Source organism: Acanthaster planci, linkage group LG01, assembly GCF_054643075.1.
Source record: "Acanthaster planci isolate LZ-2023a linkage group LG01, COTS_SCS, whole genome shotgun sequence".
NCBI lineage: Eukaryota > Metazoa > Echinodermata > Asteroidea > Valvatida > Acanthasteridae > Acanthaster > Acanthaster planci.
In genome coordinates this window covers 33,967,660-33,985,568 of record NC_141777.1, presented here as the reverse complement: position 1 = coordinate 33,985,568, position 17,909 = coordinate 33,967,660, and the positions used below count along the sequence as shown (strand labels likewise).

The following is a 17,909-nucleotide window of genomic DNA, read 5'->3' as shown; positions in this document are numbered from 1 at the left end:
ACATTGACTGCCATTTTGCATCGGAAGGGCGCCAATAGAGGCTTTGCATGGTAGCCATCTTGCAGGCCAGTGCTTTTGCTCCGCAGGGTATGTACATTGTACATTTACAAAGGAGGTTTCTCTGTGGAACATAAGAACTGCCCTGCAAAAAGATTGCTACCATGTGTAGCCTCTAAAGCTTCTGCCTAAGTATTGTTTCTTTGTTCATTTTGGAGGTGTTTTCTTGTGTACATTTTAATGTTTTGCTTGCAATGCAAGATTTTTTTACACCGGTACATGTAGGTAGCCAACCTACCGGTAGCTAGCAAGGCACTGAGATTTACTGATCTGGCGGCATGCCACAAGTCACCTGGTGTGAAAAGTATCCTCTCACGAGCAGTAGGATACATGTAGATTTGTAAATACCGGTACACTGTACATGTACCGGGTACATGTACCGGTATATCGGTTCATGTAGTGGTACATTGTGCAGACTATCGGCTAAAAAAGTGTAAAAACTGGCAAGCTTCCGCCAGCAGTGTACATGTACCTCCGTAGAGTCGTTGAACATCTGAGTGGCTGCAAACAGAACAAAGTTTCACACTGGACACTTTCAAGCGTGACACCCTTGATCATTATTTTGTTGGTCATGTGATCCCTTGTTAAACCTGCTTGTCCAACCGGTACACGCATGTACATGTACCAATACTTTGTCCTGTGTTTGATGGAAGCGGTATTTCACTACAGGAAGTGTAGTTCTTCAGTGTTGGACAAAATCTTGATGGGGACACAATCCTTATAAGTGGACCCCTGTGTTACCTGTAACTACAAATTTTGTTTGATTATCTTGAAAGGTATTTTTGTTTTGCTTAGTTTAAAAAGTATTCGTGCACCTTAAGTATTCATCCCATCCTGTTTCTCACTTACAACGCCTTCATCTCATTCATGTACATTTTACATGTACATATACATGCTTATAAAATTGATGTGTACTGCCGTGGCCCATTTATGTACCGTACATGTGTCATCAATATTTATACCACCACATCACATTGCTACGCAGTAAATGACTATACCAGAACACACACGGTGAAGCATTCAGCAGCAAGGCCTTAGTGGTGTCGTCATCATCAGCATTGTTTTGGATACCAGGTTCGAAGCCCACCACCAGGCAGAACGGGGTCGGATCTTCCAACCAGGCAGCGGCAGAGCCAACCTTGAACCAGATTTGGGATCTAATAATAGATTCAGCAAGCGAGAAATTTCAACTAGCGACCACTGGTGGATGACTCAGTCACATTGCCCTGTAATAACTGACAGGACAGGAGTAGCCGTCCTGAACAACACGTGTTTGCATTTTACACACTCGGTATTTTCGTACCTGGAAAAATGGCACCAAACAAGAACAGTTGCGTCGAATCAAACGTGACTGCATGTACTGGTATAGGGTTCATTCTTATTCAGGATGGCCAGGATCAATTTTGATGAAAAGAATAATAAAATTTGACATGTACTGGGTACGAGACCAGTACATGCACTATGTATGATACTGCAGCCTGTGTTAGGGTTTTTGCTCTATGTACGGTACCTGGTACCAGCGCCTCCAACAGCACATGTTTATGTAGATGTACTGTTTGACACAATGCAGTACCCATGGTGTGATACATGTACATACATGTACATGTACTATATTATTAAATCCTTTTTGTGAGTCCTTTCACTAAATTTGACTTGTTTACGCATGGATGACTTCATATTGTAACATGTTTTTAAGAAGTTATCATAATACCAGTCAGGTGGGGAGGGATGCAATTCAAACAGATCTTTGTCAAAGCAGAATAGAGTCAGTGGCAGCTACCGGTAGTGTTCCCACAGCTTGTAAAATGATCATTTTGAGGAAAAGCTCTCATGTACATGTACATGTACACTGTACCAGTACATCCACTTTGTAAACTTTGGCCTGTTAGGGTACCGGTACATTGTACATGTATATATTAGTGTGAAAAGTTTGCCTCTGAAGGAAGTAAGCTAAACTGTAAGGGAAGTGGTGTGCCGGTTCTTCCTACGCAGTGGAAGTTTCTGGGAAACGAACGGATGAACTCGAAGAATTGGACAAATCTGATTAACTTTCCAGATTACAAATTTTGTGCATGATGCTATTAATGAAACGTTACATTGTGGGTGTTTTCGTGTGTACAAGAGTCGTGTTTCAGGATTGACATGGCCATCATACTTTGCTGAATCACCAAAGTTACTTTAATATTAGAAAATTTGAAAATTGAGAGAATCACGTGGAAACTACCCTTGAATGAACACACAATAAATTAACCTAGAAACAAGCCCCCCCCGACAAATGTAAGACATTCTGTGTTTTACCTTCTTTGCCTTGCTTCATATTTTTCCTCTCCTCTCCATGGACCAACCAATATACATACATGTACATGTATGTACTTCTTCCCTTGCACATGTACATGTAAATTTATACCAGTTAGAGTCTTTTTTTTATACACAGTGGCCTGTGGCTTTGTCTTGGTAATACTTAAAGTGATTTGACGTGCACTCTTTTTCTTGTTCATATAAATTTTCTGCACAGCTTTTGACAGACAGGAAATTGGGGACATCACCTGGGGACTGGCCACATGTCAGCTCTGTGTAAATTGTTGTTGGAGATGTGAATTTTCTAGGAACTTGAAGAAATTAATTTCCACGTATTATCAAGAAGCGGCCCCAGTTGTCGTTTCATTGTGTGTCCGGCAAAAGGTCGTAAGCACGCTTACACCCTATTGCTGGGAAGTATGATTACAGCACAAAAATGTTCCCTGGCAAAAGAAACACAGTCTCTTTATTTAGTAAAAATGGATAAAATGTGCCACAAAATCAGCACAGGCTGTGCAAAAAGCAACCTTTGAACAACTTATCAAACGATTTGGGAATTTTTGTAAAAAGTTTTGCAAAGAAATCTTTATTTTTCATTAACATAAAACACTTGCATACATACATTTTTTTACTGGTAAAGGTTTTTTTTGGCAGTGATCTTGCTTCCCAGCAAAAGGGCGTAAGCGCTTATGACCTTCTTCCGGGCACCGGACAATTTCTGTGGCTGTCATTTTTTAACACAGAAGAATGGGACATGTACTGGTACGGTACATGTACATGTATACACAGATAAAGGAATGCCATGTGTATACAAATACATGTACATACATGTGTTGATTGTAGATGTACATGTACCGTTACAATTTTAACAAACATCTAATTTCATTAGTGTTCTACGGTACATGTACAGTACATACAGTGTATTGTGGCAGGGATCTCCCCGGGCCAAAACTAATCAAGTTTGATGGGACCAAACTCACTACATGTATGTACTGGTACATGTATATTTGGTAAGAAAAACTGAAGACAACTCAAAGAAAACTGTTTATTATGATCCCTTTTAAACAGGTACATTTTTCAAAATATTTTTCTTCAGGTAACTTCCAATGATGGATCTTTTTTTTGGCAATTAATCTGGAATTCTGTGTCCTTATTTTCTCTGAAGTTCCGTCTGTTTTATGTAGCGTACCGGTACATATGTACATGTATAGTGTATGTGCAGTAGGTACATTGAATACATTGTGAATCTTTGGCTCCACAACTTGAAGAAACTCACAAAAAGACAAAAAAATTCTGGATAAAAACAGAAATCCACAAACTATTCCAACACGTATTAAACACTTTGATGTTCAGTTCAGTTAAATTCATATCAACTTTTACATGTGCGTGAAATTTCCATTCAAACTCAAGCATTAAGAAAACTTTACGTTGAAAATAATATGGATAGCAACTAATTACGTATGCACATGTATCAGATATACACGTACATTTTGTAAGCCTACATGTAGTATTACAAAGTACATGTATTAGGATTAGTTTTTTACTAATTTCAGAGTATTTTCAAGGATAGAAACTTTCAGAGCATTCCAACTGTTATTGTTTGGGTTACCAGTGGGGCTTTGTTTAATCATATCTGTAGATTAAGTAATACATTACCTTTACCATATACAGAAAGTTGGGGGGGGTTGGTATTGTGGAAGGGCCTATTATGAAGCCTGTGGCTGGGGACATTTATCATTTGTGGAGCTTGAAACTATAACGGTTCTGCAGGGCTTATTGGCAAATATTATTAGCCCTAAATTTTGCAGGCGGTTTAAATTCAAATGTGTACATCCCCTTGTACCGTTTATTTTTTCGTGCTTCCTGTCTCTTGTTGCACATATTGGTACATTTACATGTGTACATATAGCATTAGTTGTGCGGTGTGCATGCAAGTTGCGGTGCAGGTTCATGTACTGGGTATGTCCATTGCTTTGTTGGACACACGTACATGTATATGTAACACCGCATGAATCATGACAGAAATTCCTGGAATTATAATGGCATAAATTCCCAGAGGGGCTGTAGTGTTTCTTGTTGCCATAGAATTGGAGCTGATGGATCATGTTATACCGTACATGTACAGGCAACAAAAGACTAATCCGATACATTGAAGACACCAGAACCGCGGTGGTTGTGCACTCACATGTACATTCTGCAGCTTGGCATGTGCGTGCTTTTGGCAAATCATGACACCCTATTGGTTGACTAGGGTTGCAACATGCACGGACCACCTGTGCACTAGCATTGTGCCACTACAGTAAATGGCTTATTCTGGTTGTCAAATAACACTGCACTGCATTAAATGTTCATCACCCTACATGTACATGTACATGTTTATGTACTGTACATTGTATGTAGGGTAATACTGTTCCATCCTCCATGTTCTCGCACATGTACATGTACTCCCACACACTGGTGCGAGTATGAATGTTATATTACATGTGTGCTGAAAATGCTACGCAGGCCTACATGTACATGTAGGCCTACTGGTACGTGTACATGTGTACATGTAGGTGGTGAGCAAAAAGTATCAGTTTGTGAATAAGCTCAATAAATTGTTTGTTTCCTGTATTCCCAGTAGATGAAATGTCAACATAACAGTAGTGGTATGTAAATTTGTACATCTTTGTCTGAATTTCCTATTTTCAGCCCAGCCTCTTCCTTTTCATCACTTGTCATTTGCTTGCCTGGATATCCAGATGAGTGAACTTGAAAAAAAATTGATTGTAACGGCCATCCTGAAAGTCTGCACAAGCCCTCAGGATGTATGATATTGCTTGATTAATAATGGAAGGAAACAAGAGTAGTTTTGCGTTTACATACATGTATGTGCCAGTAGGACTTATGGAGTAATTACCTACCCTGTTGGTACACTGACAGATGTCTCATGTAAAGCTGAAGTATATGACCTTTATTTTCAAGTTTGAAAAGGTTTTTCAAGATTACTCATATTTACTCACCTCCTGTGAGACTTTGAACAAAATGCAAAATAAAAGAATATTTATTAAGGTACATCTCAACTTACATTTTATTAAGTAAATACGGGTACTTGTACACCACAGACAATCAAATCAAATCTTGTCCCCACCAATTTGGTATTCATAGGTACTGTACATGTATGTTGCAAATGAATGGAATGGTTTTATTTATACGCTGTGTTTGCACCCTTTGCATTTGCCTTATACAATAGAAACGCCAAATTTGTTCATTGAGTTCTAATTTAGTTTAAAAAAAAAAAAGGTTTCTACTGAATTTTGTACCTACATGTAGACCTCAAAGAACCCATCCCTCACGCACAGTCTCATCCACAGGTACTGGTGGGCCTACTTCTGTGCATGTTAACATGTTAGCCCCTATTCCCCTCAACACCCCGTTCTTGTACATGCATACATTCAAAGAGTGTAGGCCTACACGTACATGTGTATGCATTTTAAGCATATGAAATGACACACTACCGGTACCTGCATACATACATGAATGTCATATTTTGTGCTTGAATTTTATTAGCTTCATACATACATGTACTGTATTTGTGTTCATTGACATGTACCGGCATGTGCTCCATATGTTCTGTATTTGTTGCATAACATGCCAGGCATCCTTAGGAGGCAGACTGGTAGTACCAATCAAGATTACATGTATGATTGCCCAGGCCATGAATCGTAACACTGTACACCAGACACAACACTATTCCAGTCTAGACAAACCCTACATGTAGCTGCAACACCTGTGTACTCATGTTTTGTACATTTAGTACCAGTAGGTCTGTATGTACATTACAATTTCTGTACGTACATTGTACTGTATATATACAATCAGTTACTCTTCACAATTTTGTTCAGTCCTACGGTATAAGAGAATGTACCGGTACCGTACCATTTTGTATATGTACAAATGTACATGGTACATGTACTTGTACAGTGCACGTACCTCGCAAAAAGGTTTAGAGGAACATGTGGCCTACCGCGGTACTATTGGAATATCGATGACAGTTTGGATACGTACATTGTACCAGTGGGGGCATTTGTGCTGTTTGTAGTATAAAATCAAAAGTACATGTACCTGGAAACTGAATTGAACTATGGTTGGATCTGACACTTTTTCCAATAATTCACTTTTATAAAACAGAAGTTGATGCTACATAGTGAAATTTTGCCAGTACCATGCAGAAACATGTGAATCACACTGTACAAATGAGCATTCTTGCAGATTCCATGTACTGTAGGCCTACAAGTAATTTCTTCATGAATCTTTACCGTTCTGTTTCCCTGTGAATTTGAAAAAGTGCAAAGTTTCCCACACACTGGCACTCGTTGCTCTTCCTGAAAGGAAGATGAATTCCCCATGGCAAAAATTCATGTTACTACATTAAGTAATTGAAAGTGACTAATGAATGCATGTACTGGCAATTTACTGGAATTTCAATGGGGACTGTGTACCCACTTCATCTGCTTGTTACATGTACATGTACATGCCAACAAGTTGTGTTTCTATGCAGTGTAAGCAGGGGATGTTTGGGAGAATTGTATTTGACATGTTTGATAACCTTCATACGTAGGAGTACGAGTGTATATCTAATGCGTCATGCATGATAACAGAAACCTTCTTGGAATTGTCAGAGACCTGTTGAACTTGTTAAAATACATGCATATAACACACCGGTACATTTACCTGTACACATGTACATACTAGGAGGTCTTTGAACTCGTATGTTTTGATGCTTCAGAATCTGTCTACATGACTGCCCTTGGCAGGTACAAGTGCAGCTACATGTAGGTACCAGTACATAGCACAAACAGACCAGTACACATGCATTATGTTGTGCATGTAAATTCTGAGCAGCTGTGCATGATTTGTAATGTACGGTACAGTACATGTTGGCCCTGCACTGTACAGTACATGAACATGTACATGAAGATAAAATCAAATCAACAGTTATTTCCAAATTGATATCATTCATAAAGGAGTTACGTGTAACTTTTTAAATTACATGTACATGTATGTGTCATACATACAGTATATCAAAAAATAATGATATTAAAAAAGCACAGTATTTACATGTAAAAGAATATATCTGACTGAGCCTGATATATTGTACCCTCATGTACGTGTACAGTACATTAACAGTACACGTATGTACGCATTGGTAAAACAATAAGAACATGTCTCATTCAGTTGTTTTCTTTGACAAGAAAACATGTTAGCAAATTGACTTTTCCAAAGCAGGTTGATTGAAGTGTGCACAAATGCACTGGTACATGTACCAGTAAATGTGCCCTTACCTGTATATGTACATGAACATGTACATGTATGTATGTACAGTAGATTAAAATTTTAATGGATATTGTAATGTGCAGGAAATGAATTTGCTGTTCCGTGTATACCGGTATTTTACAGTGTACGTTCACAGGTATAGTAAAAACATTTTCTAGATTAAGCGACTTTACCCTGTGCAAGAGCAGTTCACAGTTTGCCCAGGTGGAGGAAATAAATGGCACTTCAAAGTGCCATCGACAGATTTGGAGAGTGAATTGTCTGTCGGTGGCACCCACTTGGTTGGCACCGTATATTGTGAACCACAAGAACCATGTTGGGATATTCAACATACATACCAGTATACCAGAGCATATCAGTACACATACGATACTTGTGTGTACACACAACAGTTGCTATGGATTACTGGGATGTTATAGGCCTTTTCTTTGGCTAATTCTTTCTTTGGCTAAGCCTTTACTCTCTCTTGACTGCAGTAACAAAGCCTCTTGTTGCTTCGTGGGAGCATACCGGTAGGAAGACTTGGAATGGAACTCTGGTACATATACATGTACATGTACTGATACAATGTACAATGTATGTACTTGTAGATTATGCCAGTCTCACATGAAATGTACCGTAGAATGTGTGATGTGGCCTGTAAGAATTTTTATTTATATATAAATGTACTGTACAATTAGGATTTCAAACAAGGCATTTTCAGCCCTGTGGGCAAATATGATGCTGATGCATACATGTACATTGACAATTTAAAACACACATGTATGAAACATGCATAGTGAAATTTCCATTTAAATACACGATACCGGTAATTAGTGGTAACTTCACTGTTAATGCATTGTGTACCGGTACTTGTAGTTAACTATATGTATGACTGTTGGTTTTCAAAACTTCAAGTTACAATGCACATGCACATCCACTGTACATGTACAGTACATGTACAGGTACTGCACTTAGGGGGAGTCAGGTTGGTGTAGTGGTTCTTTCCTCGCCTTCCACCTCTGCAGCCCAAGTTCGAATCCCGGCCCGGTCCACATGTGGATTGGGTTTTCCTCCCACCTCTAAAACTGTTACTGCATCTCACTGTCTCCTCTCTACAGGTTTCTTCAGGCTTGCGAGCTACAGTGCTATATAGGACGCTTTTGAGGAATCCTTGGTGTCATTACCATAAATACATGTATATGATGATCATAATAGTAATAATAACATGTCGTACGTGTACAGGCACACATACTGTACTTGACACATGACCCATGGCATACATGTACATGTAACTTCAGATTGGGAAAGGTGTGTTATACAAATTGTATTACAATAGATACTGTACTAGTACATTTAGTTCATTTATGATCATCTAAAATACAGTAAAGACACTGGCGGAAGTATTTCTGGTACCGTACATGTACATGTACATGTACATGTAGGCCTACCAGTACAGTACAGACCAGCATTAGCCAGTGTGACATACTATACATTACATCATGTCTGGACATCTTCAGGTTCATACTAGATACATGTAAGTTTGGTTTGGTGTCTGGCTATCATGCAAATTTTGCCAGAGAGAATGATTGGTAACCAGTTATAATTGGCTTTAACACAGTGGAACTCCAGGACATTACTCAGCAAAAAGTCCTGAGTTTGATATTTTCATTTAAATGTACCTGTACAGTACTTTTCATATTATTTTACTGAAGTAGTTTTTTTTACCGAAGTAGTTTCAGTGCTCTTTTCAATTTAAACAGGTTCTTTACATGTATTTCAGGTAAAGTATTGTGAGAAATACCAGTAAGAGGCAAAGGTTTGAAACTTAAAAGCTTTTGAGAGAGCATGGAGGGGAGACCCTCCAAACACCTGAAATACTCCTAGGGAAACTTTGGGGTCCTGATGTACCTGAACCCCAGTAGTACATGTACATCTGGGCCCATATTCATAAAATGCTGCTAAGCCTAGTTGGGAACTAAATTGGCCCCGAACTGCCAACTAAGCCTAGTTGGATTCTAAGTGCTATTCATAAAATGCTGCTAAGATTAATTGACTGCTAAGTTGTCTGCTAACTTTAGAGGTGGTCTTGGGTACCTCTAAGTCTCTGGTTGACAACCAAACCTTTCATTTTTATGTTTGGCTCTGCTAAGCATTGGCTTTCTTCCGGTTAGTGTTTGCATCTTTATGTTTACTGTCGTTGACATCTTTGTATTTGTCATAATTTCAGCTATGAATAAATTCTCTTCCTGACAATAATTAGATTTTTCTTTTCTTTCTGTTGCCTGCTCGTGTATCTACCATTTTGAACATGTGTGTTTACGATGTGGATAACACAGAACAGTTTGTATGTTGCATTATGTAGACGCACACAGCAGTTTGTACATACACAACTCTATTGTCTAGCCACATAAACATACCAATCCTATTGAAAGTGAAACTGACCCATATTGTAATTTGCGCTTTGGGACAGTGCCAACCGCTAAGTTGACAACTAACTAAATCCTAGTTGACAACTACCTGGAATGTCCTTAGCTGGGTTTTATGAATATGAAAGTACAGGAAGCAGGAAACCATGGAGCAGTCAACTAGGCATTTAGCAGCTTACTAATATGAATATGGACCCCAAAGTCCCAATGAACATGTACCAGTACCTTGGTACATGTATCTGTAGACCACAGATTGTAACATCTGTAGATATATCAAAGATGAATTTAACAGGAAGTTGAATTTAACATAAATGTTATGTGTAAGTGTACAGTCTGTATCAGTTTACAAATTTTTAACATACATGTACATACATGGGTCTCTATGGAAACCTATTCAGCCATGTGGCGGTACATGTACACAAAATTGCATGCACTTAGGCAAGATGTACCCCATCAGAAACATAGTGTCTCCAAATTTTTTTGCAAACTATAAGAAGTAAGAATTATTAGACCCCTTGCAGCTGGTACTTGGTAATGGTTTCCTTTAACATGGTAATCACTGATGTACCGGCCCTTTTTTCTGTTGTTTGGGTCACATTTAGCTAATGTGCATACTGGTATGCATTCTCAAAATGATGCAAATGATAGTGGACGGATTATGTAGGACTAGCAAGTTTGCTACCTCCATGAGTCACATAGGTCTCCCATGGAACATTCAGAATTTGTGACCAGGTAAACTTGCCATTTAAATATGAATACTGATAGGTATTGTCGGCAACCAAGATTCCTTTCATCCATGGACCAGAGCCAATTTAATATCAGGACCTTTCCCTGATTGTCCTTTTTTGCAGGGCGGAGCGGTCCCGCTATGCTGCCAAGATGAGACGTGACAAGGAAGGGGTGGAGATTGCTGCCCTCGCCAAGCTCCTCCCCTACCCAGAAGAGATTACCAGCCGGCTGGACAAGGGCTCCATCATACGCCTCATCACGAGCTACCTCCGTATGAAGAAGTTCTCTCAGAAAGGTACACTGTACATGCATGCAAGTGTTCATCAGATTGTGTCGATATGTGAACAGCTACCAGTACATGTAGTGTTTACCTCAAATGGCTTCTGGTTTGTTTATGTGTTGGAATGATTTGGAATGTATGGAGAGCCATTTTGATTGGGAGTTGCTGTTGGTGAGAAAGGTTGTACATTGTACATACATACATGTACATGTACTGGTACCCCGGTGGTGTTGAAACCTGACCCGAAGCCAAAACTAATGGTACCACAAACCAATTTTTCAGCAGGTTGGGTCAGGTCGGGTCGGTTTTTCTACCATTACTGTATGTCAGGTCTGGTCTATTTTAGTTTTGTGTTTGTGATTTTTGGGTTGGTTCAGTATAACGGCCTTGGTAAAACCTGAATTAAGCTGCACACAAACCTGAATTCAACTGCTCAAACAAGAAGAAAAAACAAGAAACAGTTGAGACATTCACATTGCATTATTGCTGCAGAGTCAGAGTTCTTGGCATGACCAAGATGCATGAATTTTTTCATGGTATATTAATTTCTACACTCCCAACACGATTGTCAAAAAGATACATTGCAACCTTTTTAATTCTTTGGATAATTTTTCCAAAAGAAATCATGTAATGCGAACAACTTTTTTCCTGAGCTACCATACTTATACTGGTAGCTATATGGGGGTGTTTCTTTTGAGGGAGAGGACAGTTGGCTTTTAGGTTGGTTTGGTTCGGGTTTACCTTAATTTTTGTCAGGTTAGGTCAGGTCAATTTCGGAGTTTGGATTGCATGGTTTACCTATAGGTCTGGATTTGGTTTGCATGTATATGTGTATAATATTTTGGTCAACCCGACCGGATGCGCAACATGAGAATGTGGTGTCAAGATGTGTTTATCCGATTGTTTTTTCTCATAATCCAGTCTCATTCAGTCCTGACAAGAGGAAGTTAACAGATTGAATATCTGCATGCTGCAGATGTTGGTAGTGATAGAAGGGTAACAACAAAGATTATGCCAATGGCTGTCGTTTTTGTGATGACTGAACAGTTATGAATTGTGCTGATTTCAGGGAAAATACTAAGGGTGGGACGTTTACACATTTAAACGAAAAAAAGTCAAAATCCGTTTATAGATTTTCCCAATTGTATGAACAGAACGGCCCCTTTTAGAGGTTTGACGGTTTGATTGACGCAATCTGGCATTCATTATTATTGTAAACAATGCTCGTAAAATGTAATTTGATTGTCAGAATGCTTTACTGCTCAGACATGCATTGTATTGTACATGTACCAAAGGAATACCATGAATTCATCACCAGAAATTCGTGTCAACTATTTGCATTTGCTGTGTTTAAAGTTTTCAGTGACACCATGGTAAGGGTAGGACGTTTACACATGTATTTAAACAGTATGGGAAATTTTTCAGAAACGGGATGGATTGTTTTTTAAATTAAATTTAATTCACACCCTTAATAAATACCTCAGGCAGTCTCTCTATTCAACAGTGTGCAACTTGACACTGTACATGTATTAACATTTGATTAACAGTTTAATCGATTTTGATCGGCCAAGAGTCTGTGTGCGCGTGCCATGCGCGTGCCAAATCCATATAAGGATATTCTTTTGGACAACTTCCACTAGGAATATACCACAAAATGGACGGGGGTGTTTGGGAAAATGGAAGTAAACTCTGGTAAACACTAATTTAAAACCGGCCAAGCACATACATGTACCATACACGGTATTTATTCCTGTGTTGAATTTGCTCTTCAAGTTATTAGTATATGAAAAAGTTATTGCATGAGTCCCAGACTTACATAATTATTAACTTTAGTGAAATGGAAGTTGTTGTACAGTATATGTAAAGAAATTTGGCGAAAATGAAGTTTTAGTTTAATAGGCCATTGCATGAAATCACCTGCAGGTTGCACAACACCATCTGCTTACCCCCAGGTACAGTTCCTGATCAAAGGCCTTAGTTTGAGAACATAGAGCTACAAACCCTGGTCTGAACAAGCAAGCTGGTCATCAGGGATCAGATTACATCTGTGAAATCTGATCACTTGTGGCACTCTGTGAGTCTGCCAGAATTATTAAATGCCATATAATTATTTTTGGTAAATTGCTAGGCAAGTCAGTCATAACACTGCCAAAGGTTCATATTCCATGTGTGCATGTAATTGGTATTGTCACTTTCCCAGTGTTTTGCTTGCGGGAAAATGGATCCTATCAGAATAAAACAATCCGGTGCAGAGTCAGGGAATTAAGATTAAGCTTGCAAGGAAATGTTGGCAGAACATGCCTAATAATGCCAAGGACAGCATGTTATTAAGTTTGAAATATCAAACATGCATACATTAATGTACCGGTACCAGTACAGTGTACCAGTACATACAATTACACGTAATGTACGCAGGGGCATGTCACAGTAAAATGGTACAGTAATTTTCATGGGAATTGTGCCTCTTAATACGACCTTACTGTGAACCAACAAGGAGCATTGTACAATGTACATGTACGACATGCACTGTACTAGTACATGTTATAATGTATAGCACATCGCGAAGTGACTAACTGTATACACCATACTAGTTTGAATAATCTGAATTCGGATCAACATGTACTTTGAGACATACATGTACCTGTATGTGTATATCATACCTGCCAAGTCTCACGCATCAGGCGTGTAACACATGCATTTGACCAAATCTCACGCTCACATGCATCAAGCTCAAAATCTCACGCATTCTGCAAATGATGAAGATAATTCACAAAAACTCAGGCATTGGACAACAAGGTCGGTCGCGTGCATCAATTTTCTTTCTCTGTACTGCACGCGCGCACTGCACTGTATTACGTAATAGCCTTTAGTCAAGGCTCACCTGGACACATGGCACACACAGTGGCAGCGAGTGGCAAAGCTTGTGAATTGTGTGCGTCCTGAGTACACGTGTGGAACTAGTTGCCACGTGCACCTTAACTAACGGCTATGCACTACTGATGACTCGCGCCACTTGTAGGCCGTCTCCAAAACCGGCTTCTAGAGCTTTGGCTAGGTCTATTTTCTCGGCGTCTCTGCGTAGAGTGAAGACCTAGGTCTAAACAACAGATCCAGATGCAGCATAAATACATATGTAGATCGGCAACACAACTGCCGCGCTGTAAAGTTTCCGTTCTGTCGTAGACGAGCGCTGTAGAATGTACATTTAGTACATGAGCCATGCTCTCAAACTTTTTCCAAATTTTTCATTGACATTTTGTATAAATGTTAACTTGAAAACATCAGTTGAAAACAAATCGCAATGTGATTTAGTTTTGGGATTTTTTTTAAAGAATTGTAACGAGCCCTGAAGAGATCCCAAGCATTTCATGCATTAACTTTCATTTGGTTTTGAATATTTTATTCAAATGATGATGTCACGATATGATTATGCATTATAATGGACATGGGTTTCAATTGGACAAAACAATCTCACACACTGGAATTTCTGAAACTTGGCAGGTCTGAGTACGATGTACATACATGTAGGTATAAATCATTCTTGAGGAGAACCTGCCATTCTTTTCTGTCTGCGAGCAGTAGTTCTTGTAAAAGGCATTTCTTTCTGTCAGCGGATAATACCGGTACTCGTAGCTACATTGATGGAGGAGGGTTTTATTATAGAGAGCTGCCAGGCAATCTGTGGTCACTATGCACAAGAGTGCAGGACTGTCAGTAAAGGTTATTACCCCTGACAGTACATGTAGGTTATTGTGGCAGTCAGGCAGTGTACCATTGTAATTCAGTGGCTGCAGTCACTGCAGTCATGCATGTAAACTTGGTGGAGAGTTCAGTGTACTTTCATATAGAGGACAGGCAATTCACTGTGTCTACCCAAAAGGAGGAAGGCCAATTTTTTCACCTGTGTACCAGTACAAGAACTGTGTACAGCAGATGTAGCATACTGGTACATATGAGCATACTGTACATTGCACTACATTTTAATCGTCTCATCTGTGACTGTCATAAGTAAAGCACTTACTACATCTACATATACATGTACATGTACATATACATGGACCAGGTAATGTACCGTATATGTTCATAAAAAGGGGAAGATGAGCTACCTGTATTTTTATATTTTTTTGTTTATTTTGTGTCTGTATTTTTCACTCGAGCTCACATGGTGCTTCTGCCCTTACTCACAAGGGGGGGGTTAATCTAGAGAGAACAATGACCATGCATGTTCCCACGGTTATGTTTAAAGCAGTGCACATTACATGTCCGATTAGAAGTTTGTATGTGCTACGCGCTCACAGGGATTTCTTATAATAGCTTGTTTTATGGTCTTTGAAATGTGCAAGTTTCTAAATTACAGAGAGTGTAGAATGCAGCTGCATGATTGGTGTCTGGTGCTTCCAGAAGAGATTATATACATGTACATGTAACCCCAATCTTTTATGATTTACATTGGCTATCGGCAGGTTTTCAATTCACTTTAAAATTCTCCTGCTATCATTCAAAGTTGTTTGCAGATAAGCTCCTGAGTATTTGTCAGAACTACTTAGAATTAAGAAACGTCCACACGTGTTATTCACTTCGTTTGGCAAGTAGAATCATTCTAGACTATCCACAGGGAAGATTGATGAAGACTTTTTATTTTATGGAATCTGGGCAAAATAAACGCTACTACATTATTATTATTTCTTGAGATCAGAAGTATGATGTACATTGTACATGTAGGCAAGCATTTGGTACAGTCAAGCACCAGTAGTTAACTACTGTAGTATATGCATCCTATAAAAAGAAGAATGTCAGATTCCCAAGTCTTTGCATTCTTTTGTTTCAATACTGATAATGCAAAGTCCTTAGTTCTAACAAGGTAATCCCAGCAACCTTGTTATAATAATGGTGTTTGACTGTGCGCCTCCTAAACTTGACAGTGAGGCTGATGGGCCTACATGTACATGTAACAGTGGTAGTGATCCAGCACTGGGTGGTGGCATCGGGGTTTTCTCATACCAGGTACGTGCACTTTTTTCTCATTTATCAAATAAGCTTTGGAGGCTTGCGCACCGATACTGCTGTACTTAAAAGCAGCCGCGCTGTGATTTTTGACTGTGGGCAGATGGCACAAGAAGGGCAGGTGCAAATTTATTCAAAACTTCTGCAATCTGCGTACTGGCTACATTAACCTACAGTGTACAAATCAGAAAAAGTTAGAGGGCCTGATGTCTAGATCGGAGCCGAATTCACAGGCAACGGTGTACATACATGTACTTGGACTACATACATGCACATGTGCATATACTGGTACATGCATGTGGGTGTAGAGTACATGCATGTACCGGTACAATTGTGCAGTGCTGTACATGTACCGGTACATGTAGCCTTTGTACTTGTACATATAGGTATTGTAGCATACATAGGATCAAAATTACAATAACCATTTATGGAATTGGTTCTAGTTGGCTAATTTTCTAATTGCCATCACAGGGGTACAGCTTTGTGTGTGACTTTGTGCTTATTGGCGTCCCTCAACTGGGCAGGAGTAGTGTGAATAATTCAACGATTTGATTATATTTGCACCACTGAAGCCATTAGGATTGTTGCATAATTAATTCTTCTTATTAAGTTGTTCCTTGCACCAAATGGTCCTTTTATTTCAACCTGCCTGAGAAGGATGGATATATAGCCATTTGCCGGGCTTCGGACAGGCAGTCATAGGAGCATGCTTTGCCTAATGACCCATTAATGTCATTTTCCTGTATCCTGTTGCTTTTCTTTTAATACCAAAAGATTATCCTTTATTGTTTGACGAGTCGCTTTTGTAGGTTTTTTTTTTAATACCAAAAGGTTAGCAACATGTACTTTACTCAGTAGCTGTTATATACCTATACTTCTGTATTCCATTCATTAGCTGCTTCGGCTACACTGGCAATTAAAGCAGCTATTGTTTTCGTTCTGTGGTTTGGGATGGTGAAGTATAGAACACTCCTCAAGAGACAGCAACATAAACCCCTCAAAATGTCTTTCTTTTTTACAGTTCTAACAATAAGCAGGTTTACATACGGTCTGCGGCAGTTTTTGGAGAAAATATTGGGGTTAAAAGGTTGAAAAAATGCGTGATTGTGCAACACCCATTTTATACATGTCAATGCGCCTGATGGGACGATAAGGGTTAGGGTGATTTTTACTAAGTCAAAACGTGACCCACATCAGAATACCGGATTTTTCGGCATAAAAAACTTCTCCAAAGTACACAAGTTGGTGTTAATAGGATTAAGAGACATGCTTTAAATTATGAATCCAGATTGAAAGAATTGAAATATCTTACAAAATAGTGACGTCGTGATGAAGAAAAAATCCAATTTTTAACAATAACTGGTTTTTAGGTGTTTTTTGTTTCAGTAATTCTTCTGCCCACTTTGGGACTTTAGTAAGAGTGTTTGCCCTGAAATTTGCATATACATGTAATTTGACCACCACCCAAGGATGATCCTAAAAGACATTCGTCATGATACATTTTTACATATCTCCTGACCCAAACAAGTTTTTTTCAAAATTCTTTTATCAAGATGTATTTTTGCGTTGGGGAGATGTTAATTATATACAATTATATAGCATACAGTGCGTATAAATATACGTTTGGTAAGGGCAAACCCGTTGTATATAATTAACATCTCCCCAACGCAAAAATACATCTTGATAATAGTTCGCGGTACCCGCTGCTTCATTTGACTCGGACCGGCCAGCCGACCCCGGCAAGCTCGGTGGTCGAGTGGTTAAGACATCCGCACTTGTAAGCTGGAGGTCCTTGGGTTCGAGTCCCACCCGAGTAA

At 39.1% G+C, this 17,909-nt stretch overlaps 1 protein-coding gene across 2 annotated transcripts in view; it reads left to right on the top strand.

Annotated features, from left to right (window-relative positions):
• Positions 1-17,909, top strand: part of LOC110987134 (uncharacterized) — a 68,348-nt gene that overhangs the window by 15,767 nt on the left and 34,672 nt on the right. For both annotated transcript variants that reach the window (XM_022249590.2, XM_022249591.2), the window contains one exon: positions 10,931-11,103. In XM_022249590.2, the coding sequence (XP_022105282.2) occupies positions 10,931-11,103 (173 nt within the window). The remainder of the gene's footprint in view (positions 1-10,930; positions 11,104-17,909) is intronic.